General features: G+C 41.3%; 2 protein-coding genes across 3 annotated transcripts; both read right to left on the bottom strand.

Annotated features, from left to right (window-relative positions):
• Positions 1-1746: 1746 nt before the first annotated feature.
• On the bottom strand, positions 1747-12925 carry ccdc13 (coiled-coil domain containing 13). 2 transcript variants are annotated; one of them, XM_085390217.1, is made up of 13 exons: positions 12834-12925; positions 12406-12598; positions 11171-11319; positions 10932-11074; positions 10760-10843; positions 10549-10665; positions 10331-10435; positions 10000-10170; positions 8934-9110; positions 7979-8185; positions 7758-7867; positions 7192-7254; positions 1747-4500 (listed from the first exon to the last, which is right to left on the bottom strand). In XM_085390217.1, the coding sequence occupies exons 2-13, from the start codon at positions 12591-12593 to the stop codon at positions 4419-4421; spliced, it is 1596 nt and encodes a 531-aa protein (XP_085246343.1). In that variant the 5' UTR covers positions 12594-12598; positions 12834-12925; the 3' UTR covers positions 1747-4418. The 2 variants fall into 2 exon arrangements, with proteins under 2 accessions (XP_085246343.1, XP_085246344.1); XM_085390218.1 differs by having other exon boundaries at positions 1748-4500; positions 10549-10662.
• Positions 12926-19430: 6505 nt separating this feature from the next.
• higd1a (HIG1 hypoxia inducible domain family, member 1A) lies at positions 19431-21802 on the bottom strand. Its single transcript, XM_085389784.1, has 4 exons — positions 21624-21802; positions 21054-21128; positions 20778-20912; positions 19431-20650 (listed from the first exon to the last, which is right to left on the bottom strand). Exons 2-4 carry the CDS (start codon positions 21121-21123, stop codon positions 20574-20576), a joined length of 282 nt encoding a protein of 93 aa, XP_085245910.1. The 5' UTR covers positions 21124-21128; positions 21624-21802; the 3' UTR covers positions 19431-20573.
• Between the last annotated feature and the right edge of the window lie 334 nt (positions 21803-22136).

Consider the following 22136-nt stretch of genomic DNA (forward strand, 5'->3'; position numbering starts at 1 on the left):
AATATATATATTTATTTATGTATTTATTTATTATGTATCAGGCTTCTTAAAAAGTGTCAGCTTTTTAAAATAAAGCAACTGTTAGTAGTACAACACACAGGGTGGTACCCTGTTTTACTAATTCAATATGAAGTCATAATCTGAATGATTAGCTGAAAAGAGTTAGAGGGTATCTGTTGTCTTGCCTGAGAATATTCAACCACTTTCCACCCTTACACGCCTACATGCTACATTATATGATTTTGCACAGACACCTTGAGGACCTGTTAAGTGTTAATTAGTGGATGTGACTGTTGTGTCAAAACAAATATTCATACATTTATATTCAGAAAACATACACAGACAGCATTTCTGTGAGCAACTGGCCTCCTGGGGCTTCACTGCATCTCAGCTGGTGTGTCATTCCCCTTTGTCTCCCCCAATTATTTCCATCTCTCTCTCTTTCTTTAAAACCTTCACACAAAGGTAAAACTAGAAAAAGAAAATCACACCCTTGTTATCAGTGATGCTCTCGCACACATCTCCAGAAGGCTGCAGATCTCATTAACCGTGATCATATCTGTGAGCAAAATGTCAACTCTAACATGGAAGCATTCACTAAGGGACTTATTAAACAATTTTTGCTTGTTAAAGGACGTCCTGCCACGCAGCTGCAGTCAGGCAGAAAGTCTGCTTGCAGGAACATAAAGGATATCTACACCAGTGGTGATGCATACATATGACGAAACAAGCGTGTTCAAAAGAAGTTGGGCAAATAATACTGAATAAAAACAAAGAAGTTTTTTTATCCTTTTTTATTTCCCATGACCATCATCGGATATAAGGTGGAGTGGTTCCAGAAGAAATTGATTACTACCAAGTTTGATACAACATGGTGAGAAAATTCAATTTAGAGTGAGAAAATTGCCGGGAGGATAAGATGTGGAAGAGCCATGAGTCGAGAACAACACTGGGTTACTAAAGCGAATGGGGAGGGGGGGAACGCAGCCTTCAATGACAGAGCACTTTGAGCACAGATTGTGAGGAGCTACAGTTTTTCACAAGACAGCATTTTTGTAAGCAGCCCCCCTGATCCAGAATCAGTGTGTTGTCCTCTCAAGTATCTCAACCAAAACATCACAGCTGGTTTAGTCTCCAGTATTAATAATTCTGTATTATAACTGTGTTCATTCTTTTTATCAACTCCAAAAGCTGGAAAAATCAATGATTAAATGACAACTGTGTCACAATAACGACAATTAAACTCTGCTGTATGAACCGATAATGCACATATTTGCTGTTAGTGTCACATAAATCCTGCAGGATCCATTTAATTTCATTTTTGGCTTCAGATCAAAACATAGGAGTCGCCATCAAGTACTGTACTTAACTGACCACACTGCCATCTAGTGATGCAACTTGTATTTAAACATATCTGAGCAAACTGAAATTACTACAGGGCTCACGCAGTATTGACTCACTGCACTGTACATATACGAAGTGTAAGCAAAGGAAGGAGTTTGAAAATGAACAAAAAAAGACTCAAAAAGTTTGAAATATGGGTGCAAGAGGCACAAATGAGTATCACGCTGAGGTGATCTGCTCACGAGCCTCACGAGGCTTTAGTGAACACCTCCGCACCTGATTTTTAAAATCAATTTCAGTGTCGTTAACTCACCCCGTACACTTTGATCTTTACCCTTTCCCTCACCGCGACCTGGAAAAGATAAAAACTCATTACTTTAATTCTACTTACTGTAAATGAGCACATTAGGACCCTGCTGTTTATTTTCTTTCCATTACATGTAAATGAGAGGGACTGGGAGATGAATGGACGCATAGAGGTCCAAACCGTTTTCTGGCCTGAGCAAAGTTCACAGATCCCTCATATACTGATGGCTAACTTTAACCTCTGCGTTCACAGCTGCACTATTTACTTTAGTTTCTGGATGCAGTCAATGGTCTGCAGGAAGCATTGGTCCAGAACGAGGGAATACCTCTGAGGAGAAGGATGGAGAAAGGAGTCATTCAAACTTGGAATGACAAATAGGTGAGGCTGTTTACGTATGCTGTGTTTACATAAGTTTGTGTTTGGTTTGGTGGGTTATTGGGCATTTTGGAATAAATCTACACCTTTCTGCGTAATACAGCTACATAAAACAATAATAAAATTGTCTGGCAAGGTGTAATTTATTTGAAAGTGATGACACTCTTAAATAACTGAAGTCAACATGAGCAGTCACATTAATCCCTGATATTAGGTCAACTGAAACTTCAGTATAACATGTCTGAAAAAGAAAAGCTCACTGAAAAAGGATGGAAATTATGTCCCTCTTGCAGTCATGCACTGCGTTAAAATTATATACGATTACAGGTTTGCGAAAATGCTCAAACGCTGGCTTCATATAAAGTACAGTTTTGTGGCAAAGTTTGAAAATGACCCCGCAAAAAAACCATATGAAGTTGAACGCTTTCCTGGCAATCAGACGCAGTTAGGGACCGTGACAAGCATTTGCTCCATCAACACCCTTTCTGACGCACATTTCCTCACTTGATACGTATCTGGCAATCTTCATCTGCTCGTCTCTCATCTTGCTCTTACGGTGACACGTCTCACTCTGTTGCATTAAAGAGCGCCTCACCTTCCATCCAGGAGGTATTCAAACACAAGCTGTTTTTTGTTACTCTGAGCATAAAGGCTTTCTTCATCATGTCCAAACTCTGATATTTTTGTCTTGTGGCACTTTCTCGCTCAGTCCAATGGGGACCTGCCAATCTCCCACAGGGTCCTGGAAGACATAGTGCGGTATTTGAAGCAGCACACTAACTCAGCCATGGTTTTAAATTAAGCGTGATGTGGAGAGGGAGGAAAGGGGGGGATGTTCTGCTGAAACCCTTTTGGCTACATCGGAAGAAAATAACTCGGATGTTAGTATGAATGTAAGAGCCACTCCCACTGGGCATATCCAGACAACCTTTGGATTAAGAGCCATATACTGTACATGTGTGACCTGCTCTGGGGAATGTATAGAGGACTACAGTGGGAGTTTGTGCAGCTTGAGTTTGCAGTTATTTTCAACCGCTATTCCCACAAAACTGGTTTCAAGTCAGAAATGATTAGTGTTAATATTTAATAGGAATATTGAAACGATTTGGGAACTTAACTGTGGTGATTACTATTTAGCCTGGCCTGTCGCACATTTATTTACAACTGTATGGAGCCAAAAAAAACCTTAAAAAAAGAAAGAAAAAAAATCAACCAAAGTCATCGCCATGAAGGTAAACAATGTATTGAAAATATTTGTTGAGGGTTCGGTTCCTTTTCACTGATTAATTTGGATGTTTCTTTGGTTTACAGAAAATATTTACTTTGAAAACAGACAGCATTGGTCTCGATACCTGTAATGCATTTAAGGTTACCAGCCGAGGAAAGACAAACATATATTTAATAAAATGTGACAGTGACATTTATAAAACAGCGAGCAGACGAGATGTGAAACCACGGGGAGACGTCTTATCAGCACCGACCGCTCCTGCAATCACCCGGGACACTTGTCTGATGCCATCAGGGTTAAGTTGAAAGCTATTTTACTCAAGGTACTTAAGTCGTTAAACCGAGGTCACCCGACCTTACGTCGCAAACTGTCTTTCGGGGACTCAAATGGAGAGAAAGTCAGAGATGCATATAATGTTTGCGTGGCTGAAGAGGAGAGTTTTTTTTTTTTCCTTTCTCCTGCAGGCTGCTGTTTTGTCACATGTGACAGGAGAAGGTAGGGCTCAGCTGGAAGTGAGGCTGAGCAGGGACCAGCCAGTTCCCCTGGATAGTGTCTTGTCTGTGCTGTCACAGAGCCTCCAGGAAAACATGCCTGACTTGTCTCATCACGTCACTGAAAGCTGCAGGTCATGGTGGAGAGTGCTCTTTAGGGATGCCCTCAGCGCCCGCGTTTCCTCCAGCTGAATGACCAGCCAAAAGACAACATACAAGAACAACATGAACATCTCCGTGCAACCTTGATGTGACGGGCAGAATGAGCACTGCTATCTGCAGCGTGTCTACCGCCGCACATCATTATTTCTGTCGTCTGGTTAACTCTTATGGTTGGAGAAAGAAAACTCCTGAACCAGAACCAGTTTAAGGCAGTGTTGTCAAAGAAATAAAGTGTTTACAAATTCTGGACTGTTGGACAGTCTGTTCAGGTTTGTCTGTGGACAGTTCCTGTTGCTCAGAGACTCCATGGTGCTCAGGGACTCTGCTCCTGCCGACAGAGCTGTGATAGCCACGTGCAAGAAAGATAAGGGGGAAATTGAAAAAGAAGAAAAAAAAAAAGAGAAGAAGAAAAAAATCCTGATATTGTCGCATCATGCTGTCACTGAGCCTTGGCATATCAGTCCTAGCCATGCTGCATGGACAGTGTTTACTTTAATCTAATTTTGGCCTCTCAAACTCCTCCAGGATCACTGGCCTGTGGTGCTCCTCTTGGTGCTTGTGCCTCCAAACATGTGTGGCTCATCACTTTCTCTCTAGAAGAGTAAGACAAATGTTGGATTGCATTAGAGTTAATGCAACGGAATTCTTCTTAACAGACACAGCTTTGGAGTGACAAATATACAGTGGGGCAAAAAAGTATTTAGTCAGCCACCGATTGTGCAAGTTCCCCCACCTAAAATGATGACAGAGGTCAGTAATTTGCACCAGAGGTACACTTCAACTGTGAGAGACAGAATGTGAAAAAAAAAATCCATGAATCCACATGGTAGGATTTGTAAAGAATTTATTCATAAATCAGGGTGGAAAATAAGTATTTGGTCAATAACAAAAATACAACTCAATACTTTGTAACATAACCTTTGTTGGCAATAACAGAGGTCAAACGTTTACTATAGGTCTTTACCAGGTTTGCACACACAGTAGCTGGTATTTTGGCCCATTCCTCCATGCAGATCTTCTCGAGAGCAGTGATGTTTTGGGGCTGTCGCCGAGCAACACGGACTTTCAACTCCCGCCACAGATTTTCTATGGGGTTGAGGTCTGGAGACTGGCTAGGCCACTCCAGGACTTTCAAATGCTTCTTACGGAGCCACTCCTTTGTTGCCCGGGCAGTGTGTTTTGGATCATTGTCATGTTGGAAGACCCAGCCTCGTTTCATCTTCAAAGTTCTCACTGATGGAAGGAGGTTTTGGCTCAAAATCTCACGATACATGGCCCCATTCATTCTGTCCTTAACACGGATCAGTCATCCTGTCCCCTTGGCAGAAAAACAGCCCCATAGCATGATGTTTCCACCCCCATGCTTCACAGTAGGTATGGTGTTCTTGGGATGCAACTCAGTATTCGTCTTCCTCCAAACACGACGAGTTGAGTTTATACCAAAAAGTTCTACTTTGGTTTCATCTGACCACATGACATTCTCCCAATCCTCTGCTGTATCATCCATGTGCTCTCTGGCAAACTTCAGACGGGCCTGGACATGCACTGGCTTCAGCAGCGGAACACGTCTGGCACTGCGGGATTTGATTCCCTGCCGTTGTAGTGTGTTACTGATGGTGACCTTTGTTACTTTGGTCCCAGCTCTCTGCAGGTCATTCACCAGGTCCCCCCGTGTGGTTCTGGGATCTTTGCTCACCGTTCTCATGATCATTTTGACCCCACGGGATGAGATCTTGCGTGGAGCCCCAGATCGAGGGAGATTATCAGTGGTCTTGTATGTCTTCCATTTTCTGATGATTGCTCCCACAGTTGATTTTTTCACACCAAGCTGCTTGCCTATTGTAGATTCACTCTTCCCAGTCTGATGCAGGTCTACAATACTTTTCCTGGTGTCCTTCGAAAGCTGTTTGGTCTTGGCCATGGCGGAGTTTGGAGTCTGACTGTTTGAGGCTGTGGACAGGTGTCTTTTACACAGATGATGAGTTCAAACAGGTGCCATTCATACAGGTAACGAGTGGGGGACAGAAAAGCTTCTTACAGAAGACATTACAGGTCTGTGAGAGCCAGAGATTTTCCTTGTTTGAGGTGACCAAATACTTATTTTCCACCCTAATTTACGAATAAATTCTTTACAAATCCTACCATGTGGATTCATGGATTTTTTTTTCACATTCTGTCTCTCACAGTTGAAGTGTACCTCTGGTGCAAATTACTGACCTCTGTCATCATTTTAAGTGGGGGAACTTGCACAATCGGTGGCTGACTAAATACTTTTTTGCCCCACTGTAGATTATACTTACCCAGACAAGCTATTAGCTTGATAAATATGTGTAATTTTATATAAAGTTTCATTTTTGCACCATTAAATTTCTGACGTTAAATTGAAAACTGTAAAATAAACCACCACGCTCTCATTAGTGCACACCACAGTCATTACTGTGGTGTGCACTGCATAAATAAAATGAACAAACACCAACAGAAATAGCCTCCCTGTGTTTGTAATCTTGGGATGGAAATATACAAACTGATTTAACATTTTAGTTGTGCAGCATTATAGCATTTAATTTTTATACTGACAAGAAAATAAAATGGGCTACTTTAGCTTTGTGCAGTACGCAAAAGTGCAAACTTGAAATGTGAAGAAAGAACATTTGCGTGAATCATCCGACCACTTCATTTGCAAAAAAAACCCCAACAAAACAAAACAACCAAACAACCAACAACCACCACATGGGTATCGACTCAACTGGCCTTTTTTCACCAATAAAGCACTCCTTCATCACCATCTTTGACGAGTAAGAGAGCCAGCAGCAGTGGCATAAAGATGCCGTTCCAGATCAAGCTGGAGAGCTGTTAGCTACAGCAATCTGGATCCTCTGTAAGAAAATGAAAACTATCTCGCTTTTGGAGACATTTCATGACCTGTGCTGCTTGCTCGATGTTTTTATCTATTTTTTTTTTTGTTTGGGTATTTTGGAGGAATCAATCAAAACTGTTTTAAGCCTTCAGGTGAAGTGGTATTTTTCGATCTATACTTTCACACAAAGATGTGCATTTCACAACCCTGTCCCACTGACAGAATTACACTGTGAGCGATAGACTGAAGAGAAAAAAAAAAAACAACTAAAGAACATCTGCAGTATATTCTACAGACCTCTCAAGCTTGTTAGTCCTTCTCCACAAAGAGGACTTGGGTTATCATGTCACAGTCAGGAATTTTGTTTACTAATTTCATAGTGATGCCCATGTCAGTACAGAGCAGACATGGTACACATTAAACTTACGTGAATTCTATGCCACTTCCCACAGCTGGCAGCACCAGTTTGTGACCAAATTTAGAAATTGAACTGAAAAACAAAACATTTGAAGGTGGTAAACAGAAATCCCACAGGAATACAGAAGTGTTTAACATCACAGTCATCAATACGCCAATAACAGTGCACCCCAATGTTAACCTTAGGTAATTATTTAGCTTTATGTTTCTAGACAAGACGAGAGATTTCAGTGCTATGTGTGACACTTAGCCTCAGAGGCTGGTTTCAAGTGCAAAACAGAAGACGAGATGAACAAAAATTATCGGTCCTAAAGAAGTAAATCAGGGTTCCTCAAAGTTGTATGAAGCTAAAACAGTTCTTACTCAACACGTCATAATTCTTTCTCAAACCTAAAAAAAAAAAAAAAAAAAAAAAAAAAAGGTTCCCAGCTTAATCTTACTTAAGTAATTTTTGGCTTAAATATTTTATTTCTCACCACGTGCAATGGATCCATATCCCACAGATTGGGACCCACTAAGCTAAACTAACAATAAGCATATTTTAATGATTATCAGATATTAAACCAGCACAAGTACCCTGAAGATGGAATTCTTTTGGTAATGTCTCCCTCTTCTGGGGAAACAGCAGAAGTACAGTTTGTTATCCTGATGCTGGGCTGTCTGTGCACATCATCGTTCTTCAACACCTATAAACACACGTTTAATTGCTGGTCAGACATCTCATGCTGAATCTCGGAGAATGCACAAAAATAAAAAAACAAAAACAAAAAAAACCCTGGTAATTATTTCTTGATTACCTTATCAGAGAATTGCTGTTTTTTCTGTAGTTTTTTGATAATGGCATCTTTCTCAGCAAGTATCTCCTTAAATCTCTGGATGATAGCACTGTGCTCTGAAGGTATGTTGCTCAGCTGTTGTCCTACACTCTGCTGCATCACCTTGCTCTGTACGTTTTGCTTTTGGCTGAGTTGTTTTAATACCATCTGCATCTGGGCCTGCTGCTTCTGCCAGAGGTAGAAAAGATATACACACTTTATAGGAACAGTAGTAGTAAAGCATGGACACATCACAGGATATCCTCTACTTTGCAGTATGTTGACTTCAACTCATAAATGTCAAGTGAAATTGGTACTGTAACAGTTGGTGAAATGTTAGTATTTGACCACTAGGCGGAGCTCTTGTAATGATAATGTAACTAACGCATTTTATTTTGTATGTTTTATTTTTGTGTTAACATTTTCCTTTTTTGGTATAAGGTAAGGGCAGAGGTCACTTCCTGTTTTGGGAAGTAAGGTCAGAGAAGCTGCGCATGGTGACGGTCTAGCCGTGTAAAAGTCAAGCTAAGAAAGAAGAAATAAGCCCTAAGTTCCAGTTACACCAGTTTGTCTACTTGCAGGCCAAAGTAGTATGTTTGTTTATATTTTGTGAATTTTATATTGTAATATGTTTTAATGCTGAAATATAATTTTCTTGTACATTTGTATTCACCAGTTCTACGGTGTACCTGTGTACGTTAAGAGAAGCACAGTAAACATCAGTAAAGAAGAACTCTCGTGTCTCTTGTGTATGTGTACAAGCCGGCATAGGTACTAACTGCCATGGTATTTAACAAAACTATTAATAGTGTAATCATGCATGAGATACCTTATTTAAAGTCTTACAATACCTACTTTCTTATTAATATATACATTTATTAAAAGGTAGAATCTATACGACTCTAACCAGATATTTGTCTCCAGTCTAATTTCTTACCATCAAAGCAGCCACGAACTCATCATCGTGTTTCCCCTTCTCCATCAGGGTTGATATTTGATGCTTCAGAATTTTGACTTCAGCAGATAGAGTTTTGCTCCTGGCTTTAGAGGCTTCCAGCTTTTGCTTCACATCTTTGTGTTCTTTCAAGAGCGCCTCATAATCCACTGAGAGCCTCTGCACAGTTGTGGAAGGAGAGAAGGGCCTTAGCACATTAACAATGTAATGTCTATGTTCATATAAAATCATTGCCTAAGTCCCAGTTAAACAGACAGAGAGACCAGTCAACAACCCTCTCACAATCCAACATGCACGTGACTTCCAGCAGGCACTAAATGGCAGTTTCTTTTTTTGATTACATGTAAAGTCTGTTTTCTTAACATAAGAAATGAAATCAGAAAAACGTATGTAGGTTTGCACTGGCTCAAGGTGATTAAAAACACAGAGACATAAAATACAAGTCAACACACACACACACACACACACACACACACAATTATTAACTGTAAGCCTGTGAGGATAACATGGTTTGAGTCTGTCTGACCTCAAGTCAGTGGGATACTTGTTCCAAACAACAGGACCACAGTACCTGAAGCACCTGAGCACACTTAAATCTAATTTTGGGAATAGCCAAAAGATCTGCACCTGCTGACCTGAGAGGTCTAATTGGGTTAAAGAGGCTGCGCAAGTCAGAGATGTACTGGGGGTGCCAAGCCATTGAGAGCTTTATGAACTAATAGAAGGGTTTTAAATGTAATTCTGCATTGAACTTGGAACCACTGTTGTGACTTTGCTCCTTGAGTGCTAATAAAATGCTGAACTTACAGCATATGTGTAAGGACTCTCTTACAGCAATACAGTTTAACCTGCTTGATATGAATGCATGGACCCATTTCTCATAGTCAGTTTGAAATAAGAACTTTTTATATATCTCTGAAATTCAAATTTTCATTTAATAAGTGGCTGGCATTGGTAAAAAAAAAAAAAAGAAAAACACACACACACACACTTTCGCCAAGCAACTGATGGTTGGTCTGCAGGCCTCTGTGGTTGTGGCTATACATACCTCAAGGGCTACCCTCTTCTCTTTCTCTATAGTGCGGATGTAGTTGACATTTCTTTCCTGAGGAGGAGTTTTCTGAAGAACACCCATGCCCAGAAACTCTTCCTCTCCACTCAGAACACTTGACTGCCTTTGTTGTGTTGATTTGTTCAGCTGCTGCTCAAGCTCTCGTACCTGTTGTTCAAGTTTTGTTCATCATCAGTTCAGTTTCAGGGGTTTTTTTTTTATGCTTTCCTGTGAACTCACTATTTTGAAAAGCACTTCATTGGTTATAATGTTGTAACTTTAAAATACATTTATGTAAAATCAAGTTCAACTTCAATTTTGAACCTACCCTTGTCTGCAGAGCCAGTATCTGCTGTGCTCGACCTCTAAAGCTCCCAGGGCAGCTTAGTAATTGCTGAAGGTTGACCTCCTCTCCAATCTCACTAATCAGAACCTGAAGTAGTTCATATTTTAGAATCTATAAGTCACTTGTGAAAAATCATTCAGATATAAAATATTCTTCTTGAGTGATTGCATATAAGACAGAAAATAAAGTAAGTCTCCTACCTTCTGTGCCATTTTCAACTCCTGCTTGGCAGACTGCACCTGGTTGCGATACTCAGTCACCTTCAGTTGGGTAGTTGCTAATTTTTCCTGCAGAGATTTAACCAGTGCACTTTCCTGCTTTCAGAAACAAGTCATAAATGATCCTTTCAGTGATGCCATTATTTTAGTTAGGACCCTACAGCAAAATGTTCCTTTTGTTATTATTCCTTACCTCACATTCTTCAGATGAGATCTTAACTGGTGACTTTGAATCTACTTTTTGCCCAGGTACACCATGTACCAGCATGGCCTGCAGCTACAGAAAGTCACAACAGTTTTTCTGAGAAGGACAAATTTTCATGCATCAAATTATTTCAAATGATACACATAAAGCAAAACTTTACCTCTCTCTCAAGCTCTTTGATTCTGTTGCCGTTTTGCTTACATTTAATCTTCTCTTGCTCAATTTCAGCAGTTAGTTCTCTATTCTTCTTGGATAGCTCAACAATCTTGGTGGCAGCTACAGCTCCTGCCAAGCCTGAAGTACCTAAACAGATGAGTTGATGAAGCAGGAAGAAGCTGTCACATGTCTGTAACATCTCAATGCAAAAAAAAAAAAAGAGTAAAACAATTTACATTATACCTGCTAAAGCCAGTCTTTCTTCGTCTCTTTTCCTCTTCAGGTGCTTAATTTCAAAATCCTTCTCGCTCAGAAGTTTGAAGAGCCGACCATTTTCATCCTTTAGCTCTCTCAATTGGTCAAGGAGGGCCTTATTCTGAATGTGCAACAGCCTATGGTAGACAAAATGAACAAGGATGAATGTAACATGACAGAATGGTTATTTACAACCATGTGAAAATGACAGTTTTCATGGGATTCTGTACAGTCCTGTGAAAAATTGAGTCCACCTTTAGTGGTTACCTTAAATGGGTTAGTGGCAGCCATGTGCAATTAACTGATCATCAGAAAGTGTGAGCGCTATGAAAAGCAGAAATTTTGGCAGTTTACTGGTCCGGACCATTCAGATGCCACAATCTTCCAAAAAGTGGGTGTCCCAGCAAATTCATCCCAAGGACAGACTTAGCAACGCTCAGAATCTACAGGCCTCACTTGGCATGTTAAATATTGAAGTTCATGACAATACAATTAGAAAAAGACTGAACAAGTATGGCTTGTTTGGAAAGGCCAAGAGAAAGCCTTTTCTCTCTAAAAAGAACATGGCATGGCATTGCAGAGTTGAATCTCAACAAACCACAAAACTTCTGGAACAATGTCCACCAAAGTGGATGTGTTTGATCATAATGCACAGCAACATGTTTGGTAAAAACCAAACACAGCATATCAGCACAAAAACGCCTCATACCAACTGTCAGACATTGTGGTGAAGGGGTGGTGATTTGGACTTGTTTTGCAGCCACAGGACCTGGGCACTTTGCAGTCACTGCTTCTCTGTATACAGTACCAAAGTATTCTAGAGTCAAATGTGAGAACATCTGTCTGAAAACTCAAACTTGGTTGAAATTTGATCATGCAATCACAGGACAATGATCTCAATCACAGCAGCAAATCTGACTGAACAACAACAAAAGAATGTGTTGCAATTCAAGTCAATGTTCAGACCTCAGCCTGACTTATCAGGCCATGGGACCTACCCTGCAAACCTCAAAGAACAAAAGCACTGCTGTATGGAAGAGTGAGCCAAAATTCATCATACAGAAAATGATTACTCGAAGTTATTGCTGCAAGCCACTTAGTTTTTCACATGACTGCATGCAGATGACAAAGATTTCCAGTCTTGAATAATATATTCCTTCATAGTGGTTTATGTAGCAACATTTATGGAAAATACCTTGAAAAACATTTAATTTAAGTCTCACCTGTTTTGGGGAGCATCACAGCTTGCCTGAACACCTTGGTTAGACAGATCCAAATCATCCTGAGCGCCACTGTCATTGAGCTTGTCTGGCTGTGTTTCCTTTTTCCTCTCCTGTTTCCTTTTTTCCTGCTGTTTTTGCAGTGCTTGAAACTGAAGCCGCAGTTCGTTCAGCTGATCCTCAGACTCCATGATCTCTGATTTATGGCATTGGAAAGTTAAAGGTTGATATTATAATCGAATCAATGCTGAGGCTTAAACTATTATGTCGTGTTGTGCTTCTTATCTGACACAGAGAGAATGCCCTTAATACGATGTCTGTAGTCGACGTTTACGGTACGTAAACCGTACGTACGTACCGAAAGACTATTTTCTGAGCCTAAGCGAAAAGTTCCCTTAAAGAGAGATTAAGTTGAAGAGAAAATATCTCACCTGTTAATTAGTCGGGTCCGTGTAAACAAATTGGTTTTAAACTTCACCACAGGTGAAGACAACTCCTGTATCCATAGCAACTGCCATCCGGGGACTCAGCTCAGCTTAAAACAACATCTCGCGGGAGCAGAAATGTAGTCATAGAGACCAGGGGACGCTTATAAAGGCTAAAACATATTTTTTAATTGTGCCCTGGATATGTCACCTTTAATTCAAAGTCTGACTTTCTATGGCACAAATGTATTTACTTCATTTTTTTTAACTGCACTGACAGATAAAAGCACCTTCTGCATCTGCAGTGCTTCTTAAACTTATTGGGCACTGTGCTAGTATTCGTTCAGTATAGCCTAGGTTTTGCGAAACTTCCATTGTTTTTGTTCTTCTTTTGCTCTTTTGTTTTTATTTTCCAGTGTAGTGGAAAATAAGGAGGCTACTTGTACTGCAGCTCCCTCCGGTGGATTGTAGATTGTTCACCACTACAAAAAAATGTAATTGGAAATTTTAATTTAGTTAGTTAGTTTAATATATTTCACATTAGATCTGTCCAGGGTGTACCCCAGCTCTTGCCCTCAGACAGCTTGGATAGGCTCAATTTGTTTCATGTTATGTCACCATACATCCCAGTATAGTGTTTTTAACTAATTTTAATTACGATCTTTTGTAAATGTGGTTTTAATCACAGCCAGAGGTACTCTTCTATGGTGTTTAAGCATGCGATCAGATCAAAGCTACTTTGAGTTACTCCTTTAGTCACAAGAGGTCAGCACAGCAGTTAGCTCCACATATTTGATTTGGCAGGCCCCTTCCTATCCTTGCTGTTGTTTCATGTTGCTATACAGCTAAGCAAAAAGGCATAACTCTTTGCTTAGCTGTATATTGCAGTGATAATGTAGGCCTGTAACTGTAACATCCACGGGTTGGATAGTTTTGGAAGTGATAGATACATACAAATCTTAACAGGAAACTGGAGTGGTCATAACTCTTATCCTGTGTACAAGAACGACCAAAGTTGTCTTCATCTGCTGGTCAGCTGAAGCCTTTTGAGAGGTGCAGAACATTACAAGGACCTTTTATGACACTTTGACTCCATAGAGGAGGTGGATGGGAGGAGGATGTTAGCCAAGCTAATGTCCATTATGGACAACAACTCTCACCATCTGTCCCTGAGCAGCTCCTTCAACAGTAGACTGTTAAAGCTACAATGTAAGACTGAGCGCTATCATATGTCCTTCATCCTGACAGCAGACAGACTATACAACACAGTATTGGGGGGGTTGTACACAAAAGCGCAGCCTTACCTAATGTCCACCATACTGTTGCTCATTTTATGTTAAGATTAAAAAATCTAGCTGGTGTTGGTATGGAGAGTAACCTTCAGTAATAGTAGTAAATCACACAGCAATAGTACATTCATGTAGTTGTAAAGAAGCATGATAATATATTAAGTAATCCAAAGTATTCAGAATACGTTTCTCTCATTGAGTAACGTAACGGAATACATTACAAAATACATTTTGGGGCATTTATTCTCTAATCTGTAGTGGAATACATTTTAAAAGTAACCTTCCCAACACTGTCAGTACTGGATGTAAGATGATACTCGGCAGATGTCACGTAGACTTTATACGATGTCTTGGAAATGCCTATTTTCACAGCAGCCCCATAGTCACAGTGACAAAGCATTTTCATACCTCAAAATGATGCAGTTAATTCCCCGTTTAGAGGAAAAATGAATACAAATAATATAATAGTGTATCAGTTAACAGAGTTGAAAGACTCTGACTTCAAGACCAGAAATGACATATTCGGAATAGCTTAACAAGGCATCAATTAAAGCACAAAACAGGTTAAACAACATTTTGGTGGCTACTACAAAGTATATATATAATATCAAAGTAGCACAAATAACAAAATTAAAATCATTGAAAAAAATGAAAAAGAGAGTTCATTTTAATTAAATTACATAAAGGCTACAGAATTACATCTCAAATTCTTTTCCAGTTTCAGTTTATTGTAATGGCTTTATAAATGTCTCCTTCGGGTTAATATTAGGCCACTAGTGCCAGTTATTTTAGAGCTCTACTCATTCTACAAAGCTAAATGTTGTGAAAAGCTTCCTCAAATGTTCCAAATGTACTGGGATGCCCATTTAATAATAAATGGGCTCAGGTGCAAACAATGTGAATGTGGCAAACATCCCTAAATGACTCTCTTAGGCAAGCTTTCTTGTCATTTCTTTAAGTAGTCTTTGGGAAAAGGTCTCCAGGCTTCTTCTTCACAACCCTTGTGAATGTTGGCTGGCTTTTGCTCCGTTTTCTTGCATTGCTTCATTAGTGTTGAGCACCGCCCTCTTGGAGAGGCCAATCCATGACTGAGAGTGTTCTTGGTCTGTTTTTGTTCCCTAACAGCAGCTTGCCCACCAAGAGAGCAGGGAACTACCAATCACCAATCACCAATCGAATTGGACACCCAGTGAAAAGTTTCATCCAGTGTGCAAAATTACCTTTGGATCATCAGCATTTCATAATGCATTTCATTTTTGTTGCATACAAAGAACTGATTTTGTCAATTAATAATTATAATGAAGACCTGTAGCTTGCACAAACCCACCCACCTCCCCCATTCGGACATTCCTCAAACACCAGTGGGCCTCTGTGGACCACTGCTTTAGGCCATCATTAGGCAACATCCTGCGTGAATATATGAACTGAGCTGCTATACAAAGCAGTTTTTGTTGAACTGTAAGAGGTAAATGTGATGTGACTTTGCAATTTGAAACAGGTAACACACAAGAACATGTTTATTTAGTTTTTTCCATTTGGAAGATTTCCAGTATTTACATCCAGTCCATGTTTTTAGTAGAGATCATTTGGCATGGATTCCCAAATGGCAGGGACGTCAAACTCATTTTACATCGTGGGCCCATACAGCCCACTTTGATGTGAAGTGGGCTGGACCAGTAAACTACATTATAGACATGTAATGTTACAGAAAAGGTTCAAATCAAATCAAATCAAATCACTTTTATTGTCACATCACATGTGCAGGCACACTGGCACAGCACATGCGAGTGAAATTCTTGTGTGCGAGCCCCACAAGCAACAGAGATGTGCAAACACAACAACACAAACGAGCAAAATACAAGAATGGCCAACCTGAAACTAATAAATATATGTACAATATATAATAGTGTATGCATTTCTGGATGTGTATACTAAATATTTTCCTACGTGTGTGTGTGTGTGTGTGGTGTGTGTGTGTATGCACATTTTTACAAATTAAATAGTTAAAAAAAAATTAAAAAAACAAATAAATAATAATAATAATAATAATAATAATAATAATAAAATATATAAAATATACAGAGTTGAATATGTGCAAAACAAGTGGCATTTATATACAGTGTGGAGTGCATAATGTTGAAGTTCCAGTAGTGAAGCTGAGGTGTCTATGACGTGTTCAGCAGTCTGATGGCCTGATGGAAAAAGCTGTCTCTCAGTCTGCTGGTACGGGACCGGATGCTGCAGAACCTCCTTCCTGATGGAAGCAGTCTGAACAGTTTATGGCTGGGGTGACTGGAGTCCTTGATGATCCTCCCCGCTTTCCTCAGGCACCGCTTCCTGTAGATGTCTTGGAGGGAGGGAAGCTCACCTCCAATTATCCGTTCAGAGCACCGCACTACTCGCTGGAGAGCTTTGCGGTTGTAGGCGGTGCTGTTGCCATACCAGGTGGTGATGCATCCAGTGAGGATGCTCTCAATGGCACAGTGATAGAAGGTCCTGAGGATGCGGGGGCTCATGCCGAATCTTTTCAGTCTCCTGAGAAAGAAGAGGCGCTGCTGCGCCTTCTTCACTGTTTTGTTTGTGTGTACTGACCACGTAAGATCCTCAGCCAGATGTACTCCAAGGAACCGGAAGCTGCTCACTCTCTCCACAGCAGCGCCGTTGATGGTGATGGGGGTGTGTACTTCTCTGCACCTCCGGAAGTCCACTATCAACTCCTTTGTCTTTGCGACGTTGAGGGTGAGATGGTTGTCTTGACACCAGTGGGTCAGGGCGCTGACCTCCTCCCTGTAAGCTGTCTCATCACTGTTGGTGATAAGACCCACCACTGTAGTGTCGTCCGCAAACTTCACAATGATGTTGGAGCTGTTAGTGGCTGTGCAGTCGTAGGTGTAGAGTGAGTACAGGAGAGGGCTCAGTACACACCCCTGTGGAGCACCAGTGTTCAGTGTGATGGGGGATGAGGTGATGCTGCCCAGTCTGACCACCTGGCGTCTGTCAGACAGGAAGCTAAGGATCCAGCTGCAGAGGGAGCTGCTCAGTCCTAGATCCTGCAGTTTCCTGTCCAGCTTCGAGGGAACGATGGTATTGAATGCTGAGCTGTAATCTACAAACAGCATCCTCACATACGTGTCTCTCTTCTCCAGGTGTGACAGGGCAGTGTGTAGTGTCAGGGCTATGGCATCATCAGTGGACCTGTTGTGGCGGTATGCAAACTGTAGAGGGTCCAGTGAGTCGGGTAGTGCAGAGCAGATGAAGTCCCTGACCAGCTTCTCGAAGCATTTGCTTACGATGGGGGTCAGGGCTACAGGTCGCCAGTCGTTCAATGAGGAGATGGTGGAGGATTTGGGTACAGGGACGATGGTGGCCATTTTGAAGCAGGCTGGGACTACAGACAGAGAGAGGGAAAGGTTGAAGATGTGCGTGAACACTCCAGCCAGCTGAGCCGCGCATGACCTGAGGACGCGGCCGGGAATCCCGTCCGGACCAGTAGCTTTGCGTGCGTTCACCTTCCTGAAGCACTTCCGCACATCCTCCTCAGACACAGTGTGCGCACTGACGTCATCCGCGGTGCGCACACTGTCCGGTCTCATGGTGTTCGCTGTGTCGAATCTAGCGTAGAATACGTTTAGATCCTCACACAGGGAGGCCGTGGTCTGCGGTGTGCTGGTTTTCCCTCTAAAGTCTGTGATCGTGTTTAGTCCCTGCCACATACTCCGAGGGTTGTCAAACTGTTGCTTCACCCTGTCCCTGTACTCACGTTTGGCTGCTTTGATCGTCTTCCGGAGTTGGTAATGTGCGTGTTTGTAGTCCGATGTGTTCGCGGAGGCAAAGGCGGTGTTCCGTGCCACCAGTGCCGCGCGAACATCTCCGTTAATCCAGGGTTTTTGATTTGGGAAGGATTTGACTGTTCTGGATGGGACGACATCTTCCACGCATTTCCTGATAAATCCACAGACTGAGTCTGTGTATTCATCAATGTCTCTGGCGGCCACGTGAAACATTTCCCAGTCCGCGTGATCAAAACAGTCCCGCAGCGCAGACTCCGATTGGTCCGTCCAACAGTGCACCGCCCTCCGGGTTGGAGCTTCCTGTTTCAGCTTCTGCCTGTAGGCGGGCAGGAGCAGGATGGAGCAGTGATCTGATTGGTCGAATGGGGCGCGGGGGAGGGCTTTGTACGCATCCCGGAAATAGGTGTAACAGTGGTCGAGTAGCCGGTTTCCACGTGTGTTGAAAAGGATGTGTTGATGGAGTTTTGGTGAGACTTTCTTCAGGTCTCCCTTATTAAAGTCTCCGGCTGTGATAAACGCTGCCTCTGGGTGTGCGGTTTCCTCGCTGCTGATCGCGCTGTACAGTTCCCTGAGTGCACGGTCAGTGTCGGCTTGTGGGGGAATGTAAACAGCCGTAATAATCACTGCTGTAAATTCCCTCGGTAGCCAGAATGGCCGGCACTTAATCATCAGGTACTCCAGGTCCGGTGAGCAGAAGGATTTGACCGGGTGCACGTTCGCATAATCACACCAGCTGTTGTTGATCATGAAACACACACCACCGCCTCTGCTTTTCCCAGTAAGATCCTGTGACCTGTCCGCGCGGTGCACAGAGAACCCCGGCAGTTTCTGGTAGATTATTGCTCAGACTTTGTTGTAATTATAAATTTATTATATAAACTTTTTATGAACTCACAAATTTTTTTATTGTACTTTGGTATGTTACGGATCACACTAGGTGGTGGGGATCTGTAAGAATAGGCAAAGCATTAAAACTTCTGTAGTTCAAAATATATGCACTCCTTGGCATTTTCTAGTATCCCACTGGATAGCTTTGTCCAGATTGGAGCCAGGCTGATTTGGGCCCCTGGACCTTATGCAGTCACCCGTGCCACGGGACCCTAACTATGTGTCACTTCACATACATTCAGATGTGGAGTCTGTTTGAGGTCACCACTCTACCACCTTTCTTACTGATGCTGTTTTTGCATAATTTTGTGCAAGACAACTAAATGAAGATAACAGCAGGATCTGTGCATGTTTACGCATGCCATTGATAGGTGTGCTCTTTTCGGTACAGGATGTAACACGATACATGGCACGCGTCAGGTAGAATATCAAGGAAATGCCTGTTTACACACTTTCCAAAGTCACAGTGACAAAGCATTTTTCCCAGCTTAAAATGATGCCAGGCATTCCCTGATAAGAAAGTGAATAGAAACAGCATATGACTGAGCAAATCACAGAAGCTTTATTTGGTAGAATTAGAAAGGGTTAGAAGATTACCTGACCTGTTAGAAACTGTGTTGTCAGTGAGAAGCTCAAAAAAAAAAAAGAAAAAAAAAAAAGACCCTAACAACAAAAAGCTGCAATGTTATATTGTGGTTCAAACTTGGGGAGAACTTTATGATCACTGTAGAGTCTGTCCTTTCATGCTGCTGAGTTCATTAGTTTACAGTGTTGTGAGCCTTTCCTGTTAACTGTAAATGTTTTAGCTGCTGTAGGTGTACTACACAACCCAGAAGATGGGTGATCAATAACAATATAATGGCACAAAGACAACATTTAACAGTCAAAACACATCAAGGTACCAAAATCCATACACCAAAAAAAACCTTTTTTCTTTAACACTTAAAAAAACAACTCTAAAATGACATCCTGTACTTGTGTACAACTTAGCTTAGAGAATAACTTCACAAGGCAACTAATTAAACACAAGGCTGCTACACAGTGTATAGCTGTTCCACGGAAGCCAGTGCTAAATTGAAGTGAAAAAATAAATAAAAGAATTTCACCATTACAATGAAACTGCATAAAAGCTACAGAATTAAAGCCTTTTTCTCCACAGTTTCAACATAATGGCTATATAGATTTTTTTCTATAGGATAAGATAGCTCAACACCACCAGTATCAGTTATTTTATCACTATCATTATTTTTTACTTTAGGGCTCTGCTCCATCTGACAGCCAAGTGCTGTGAACGGCTTTAAATACCCAAAATGCACTGAGATGCTCATTTAGAAATATATGAGCTCAGGTGCAATCAATTTTAATCTGGCAAACATCCCAGTATTAGTACAGGAAATGAACAGGGATGGTTAGCTGATACGAGACAAAAAATAAATATGTAGCATTTGGTGGTTAATTTTTAATCCAGGCCCAACTTAGTAACACACATGTTCAGCAAAGTTTATACATTTTCATTTTGTTATTTTGTAGATATTTCACTCACAGCAAGAGCAGATGAACTTTCAGTAATGCCCCCAAACTATCAGGGATAATAACACCAAGAAAAATCTGATGGGATCAATACAACTCCTACTATGCACAGTGTCATCAAATAGTTTCAGCTATTTACAGAAGACATGTGCATAAAAAAAGTCAGGACATCTGTGAAACAAATCTTGTGCACACCTTAATATGAGGCAATACTAAGGGACATAAAATACGAGTCCAAGAGGCCATGTTCACTTGGGTTGGGTTGCTTTCTGTTCTTGTTCAATAGGCTTTGCAAAGTAATCTCTGTACATGGAGAACAGGACACCTGAAAACAACAACAAAACATAAGAAGCATGTAAAATGACTCGTGTTTATAGTATTATGATTTCAGGTTCAAACCACAAATAAAGAACTGGTTGCAGTTTGGCAGTAAGAACTGAAAGATGACCCACCAACAGTCATTGCTCCCACCACAAAGCCTTGGGCAGCTACACGCATGTGAATCAGGTGCACCGACATTTTTGTATCTCCACGACTTTTCATTTTCATCAGCCTGTAGCCAACAATAGCAACAAATCCAGCCATCCCTGCAAAAAGCAAAAGTCACTAAAACAAAAATAAGACAGCAACATATCCCCCAAATCCTCTGAAAACTCACTCAATAAACCCCAAAACTTAAACTTTTCTGAGCACATATTTTATTTGTCCTTGTCATAATATGTACTCACCGACTGGGACAAATGGATTCTCCTTTGCCTTTCGCCAGAATTTGGACTCACTCTCCTCATAAGAAGACATCTCGCCTGAAACAAGAACGAGGTCGACTGAGTTCAAACGTTTGTTGGCCGTGTAGCAGTACAGCATGCAAGCTAATTCAGTGCTGATAGAAACCAATAAAACGCATAGAGAAACATGTCAGGAAGTATCAGGCTGTGCCTCACACAAAAAAAAAATCTCCAAAATCAGGCTTTAAAAGTCGTTCCCACGAAAGAGGTCCGAGAGTCGCTATTAACAGGACATGAAAACTTCAGAGGTGACAGATGAAGGGCACGGACTAGACCCATCTTTCACAGACCTAACATTAAACAACTGTGCCTGATATGACGCGACACTTTTAAGTAGTATTATATTTAAATATTAGATATTTTGAAAGGGAAGAATTTTTATTCAGCTGCGAGGCCTTTCCGTGTGGTGCGGGAGAAAAATGTGGAAAAGCAACAACTCTAGAGTTAAGATGAGCTACACTTTAAAAAGCACGTAAAGACACTTCCACCGAACTGAAGAGGGCTCCCTCTTACCTGCTTTAAGGTGTCGTTAGCTGGAAGCACCAGTGAAAGAATTATCCGCGGAGATCTACGTCTCCTCCGAGCAGCAGCCTGTAGTTATGGAGGAAGTAATAAGCCGGCATCTACGTGATACATTCTGCGTGCTACATAACAGTTCCCTCGTACGCATGCCTGACGTCAGCAACCGCTGTGCTGTGTTCACGTTCCAAGAGAATGTAGTAAATACAGGCAACATCTTCGAAAGCCTTGGACCTACAAGCTCAAGAAGGCGGAGAAAGTGGATGAGGTCCTGTTAGCATTTTCACAACATGTGGAACACGACCCAGTGTGACCTAGAGTAATGTGTGTCTACAAAGGATATGCTGGAGCACTCTCTGTATGTGTTAATGTGCTCTGGTTTTGTTTCAGTTTACTATACTGTCATTGCTGTTGGTCAGGGATCAGAATCAGAAAGACTATTTATCCCCAAGGGGCAATTAAGACACAATAGAGCAGCATGACGTTGAAGATAAGGACAGGTCATAA

Source organism: Rhamphochromis longiceps, linkage group LG18 (assembly GCF_057381845.1).
Source record: "Rhamphochromis longiceps isolate RC_006_pf linkage group LG18, R_longiceps_female_GT1.1, whole genome shotgun sequence".
NCBI lineage: Eukaryota > Metazoa > Chordata > Actinopteri > Cichliformes > Cichlidae > Rhamphochromis > Rhamphochromis longiceps.

Bases quoted from the DNA above. Each gene is read 5' to 3' on its own strand.
- higd1a (XM_085389784.1), bottom strand. From the start codon at position 21,123: ATGTCTTCTTATGAGGAGAGTGAGTCCAAATTCTGGCGAAAGGCAAAG. The intron at 20,913-21,053 runs GTGAGTACATAT...TGCTTTTTGCAG, and splicing joins GAATCCATTTGTCCCAGTCG to GGATGGCTGGATTTGTTGCT. The intron at 20,651-20,777 runs GTGGGTCATCTT...TGTTGTTTTCAG, and splicing joins GGTGGGAGCAATGACTGTTG to GTGTCCTGTTCTCCATGTAC.
- ccdc13 (XM_085390217.1), bottom strand. From the start codon at position 12,593: ATGGAGTCTGAGGATCAGCTGAACGAACTGCGGCTTCAGTTTCAAGCA. The intron at 11,075-11,170 runs GTATAATGTAAA...TCATCTGTTTAG, and splicing joins AGAAAGACTGGCTTTAGCAG to GTACTTCAGGCTTGGCAGGA. The intron at 7,255-7,757 runs GTACTTGTGCTG...TTTGTTTTTCAG, and splicing joins AAAAGAATTCCATCTTCAGG to TTCAATTTCTAAATTTGGTC.